Source organism: Lupinus angustifolius, unplaced genomic scaffold (genome assembly GCF_001865875.1).
Source record: "Lupinus angustifolius cultivar Tanjil unplaced genomic scaffold, LupAngTanjil_v1.0 Scaffold_181_42, whole genome shotgun sequence".
Taxonomy (NCBI): Eukaryota; Viridiplantae; Streptophyta; class Magnoliopsida; order Fabales; family Fabaceae; genus Lupinus; species Lupinus angustifolius.
The window spans coordinates 9243-12216 of record NW_017726618.1 but is presented as its reverse complement, the minus strand read 5'-3'; the positions used below and the strand labels follow the sequence as shown (position 1 = coordinate 12216).

Here is a 2974-nt window from a genome sequence, read left to right as displayed (position 1 = left end):
AATTTTTACCAAACACAATTGATTTACGATCGCCAAACACTAATATTTATTTTTTACTGATAGGGATGGTATATAAATAAAATTTAGGCAAAATATTATTTTAGTCTTATATTTCTTTTTGTCAATTTTGTCCTTTTACTTTAGTTACTGAAATAATGTTTTTGTTATTATGTTAGTTTGCACATTAATTTTTTTGTCACATGTCTCTTTTTTCCTTAGACATGAATCTAAGTATATCACATTTCTCTTTATAATAAGTTTGCTGATTTATAAATAAAAAAATTAAAAAACAAAATTGATAATCATATTCAAAATATACGAAACCTTTATACATAGATCCCAACCCTCCAAAACCAACTAACACTCAAAACTCTTCAACACCCAAAAATATTCTCCAAGAACCCAAAAACAAGAAAGAGAGATGCTGAAAGCGGTGGCGCCACTCTTCAACCGCCACAAGCACTCATCACGCCCCTTCAAGGATTACTACTCCGACTGGTTCAGCACACTCAAGAACAACCTTCTCCCCCTCCTCCGCCGCTCCATCTCCGGCGAATCTCCCACCATCCTCTCCACCCACGTTGAGATGCTCCACCAGCATTTCCAATCCTACTACCATTCCCTCGACGCCGCCGCTACCTCCGACCCTTATCAGCTCCTCCACCAGCCATGGCGCAACTCCCTCGAGAAGCCACTCCTATGGCTCGGTGATATACACCCTTTCCTCTTCACCAACCTCGCACGTTCGTTTCTTGACGAACAAGAAACCGCCACCGATGATGATGACTTCGGATCACGCCGCGAATTTCATGACGACCGCCACCATGACGGCGTCTTTGATGAAAACCGCCGAGAAGATAGCGACGGTTTTGAAAGCCCCCACGTTGGTTACAGAGAATGCTTGGATCTTTATGAACATCGTCCTTGGCAGGTAGCATTACTATTTATATTTGGTTGGATCTTAATGTGTTGTATATTTATTTTACATGCACTGCGCAATTGTGGACCTCGCTGTTTTGGGAGTATCCACTATCCAGTTATTTAAATTGAGTAAATGCAGCTGGAATAAAGTGGTTCTGATGTCCGTCGTAATCACGTCACAATATTATGGTGTGACTCCGAATCACAATAATATGGTTGCATTGGGTCATAATTCAACCACATCAGACCATATCACATTTAATTTTTTTTTTAACCATACAATAATTCACACCACAACGACCGCAATCTGTATTGCAACAACCACAATCATATTAATCACAAATGTTATTGCAATAGTGACAACAACACCAATTTAAAACACTTGGAGTATCCACAACAATATAGTGAAGGATGGTAGTCTCACATAGGCAAGTCAAGTCAATATGTTTGAAAAAGAAATACTGAAATCTCATAAGTATCATACCAAATTCCATTTGTCCAATAGAAATTTTTATGAAATACAAGAGATAAGTGATCTATTCATATTCCATGAATATAATATCTAACTAATGCGATGTATGAAATATATGATAGGGTGAAATGTTAGAGTATTTTTATTGATCGACTATGTCATATTGGCCTGAGTCTGATATCTAATTGGTCCGACTTAATTTTACCATTATTTGAACATTTTGATAACTTTCTCTTGTAATTTCTCTTACATTTTATCTTGCTTATGCAACTCTACTTCCAAAATTTTATATGGCAAATTTGATATCACATTTGATTTGCAAATTTTATAGTACAAGAATCATTTCCCTTTATCCTGGTTCTTAATTTGAAGCGTTGAAGATGATAGTTATAGAGGTTTACATGATGATACTTGTTCTTGTTCTTATAGATGTAATTCGGAAACGTTTTTGGTGAATACTTCTAATAATTTTGTTGGATTCATCTATAACACAGGTGGCCATGGCTTGGAGGAACCCATCAGAGGCGTTAACGACACGCATGGACCAAATAGAGTGTGGTTTGAGGGTTATAGTGCCCACTCTGAATAACCGAATGAAGAATGCAGAGGGTGCATTCGTGGACCGTGTAGTCGGGGATTGGTTCAATTGCAGGGAGAGAAAGGGTGCAGCCAAGGTGGCTGTGGGTGCTGATGTGAAGAGTCACATGGAAGAGTTGGTGAGCATTTTTCTCTATGCAAATAGGCTTAGGAGAAGTGTTCTTGTGGACATTATGAGTGCTACCAGTGTGTACCAGGCTGCTTTGTTTCTTGAAGGTTTGGCTCAATTCCTTATTGGGTTCAGGGATCATGAGTTGGTCCATGCTGTGGAGCAGTGCAAAAGTTTATCAATTGGCCACAATGGCAGAGAATGTCGATCAGTGTGCCACTAGTGAAAGAAACTAAATTTGTTCTGATAATTGAACTCCTTGATTTTCATTGAGTTGACGAAATTTTAGTGAAAATGAAGAACTATGGAGTAACTGAGATGTAGCTCAGTTTGTATGCTAAAAAGGGGTAAAAATTGTTGTAATTGTAGCATTATTCTTTTACCTGGATTTGGGTGCTCTTTAGAGATGTTAATATGCAGTTACTGTATTTGATTTTGGTTTGTAATTGTGAGTAGAAGTTGTTACCTGTATTGTACTCAATGAATGAAATGTAATGAGTGGTAGTTTGTTCTTCTATTGATAAAAACTCTGTTAACAATCTGTATTTGTGATTTACTGATTTTTGGGTCAATGGTAGTTTAATTTATAATTTAGTGATATTTGGTAGTTGAAAGGATAAATTAAGAACAAAGAAGAAGCTCTATCCCAAGGCTCAAGTAGAAGATATGGGCCATTAGGTAGAACACAAAAAAGGAATCACATCACCCAAGCACTAAAAGTTGATTTCAGATCCTCTTCAATACTAGATGAAAATTATGACACATGATACAAATAAATCTTTAACAACATGATTTTAAATAATTTTCAATAAAAAAATTTAAAATTAAGAAATTTCATTTTTCTTTATATTCTGGTACTGGACTTTGTACTATAG

At 36.5% G+C, this 2974-nt stretch overlaps 1 protein-coding gene across 2 annotated transcripts; it reads left to right on the top strand.

Annotated features, from left to right (window-relative positions):
• Window positions 1–346: 346 nt before the first annotated feature.
• On the top strand, window positions 347–2600 carry LOC109340491 (protein INAPERTURATE POLLEN1). 2 transcript variants are annotated; one of them, XR_002106801.1, is made up of 3 exons: window positions 347–931; window positions 1888–2446; window positions 2520–2600. XR_002106801.1 is itself a non-coding variant. In XM_019578198.1 (2 exons), exons 1-2 carry the CDS (start codon window positions 422–424, stop codon window positions 2320–2322), a joined length of 945 nt encoding a protein of 314 aa, XP_019433743.1. In that variant the 5' UTR covers window positions 347–421; the 3' UTR covers window positions 2323–2594. The 2 variants fall into 2 exon arrangements, 1 of the variants encoding a protein (XP_019433743.1); XM_019578198.1 differs by having other exon boundaries at window positions 1888–2594.
• The last annotated feature ends 374 nt before the right edge of the window (window positions 2601–2974 follow it).

Bases quoted from the DNA above. Each gene is read 5' to 3' on its own strand.
- LOC109340491 (XM_019578198.1), top strand. From the start codon at position 422: ATGCTGAAAGCGGTGGCGCCACTCTTCAACCGCCACAAGCACTCATCA. The intron at 932-1,887 runs GTAGCATTACTA...TCTATAACACAG, and splicing joins ATGAACATCGTCCTTGGCAG to GTGGCCATGGCTTGGAGGAA.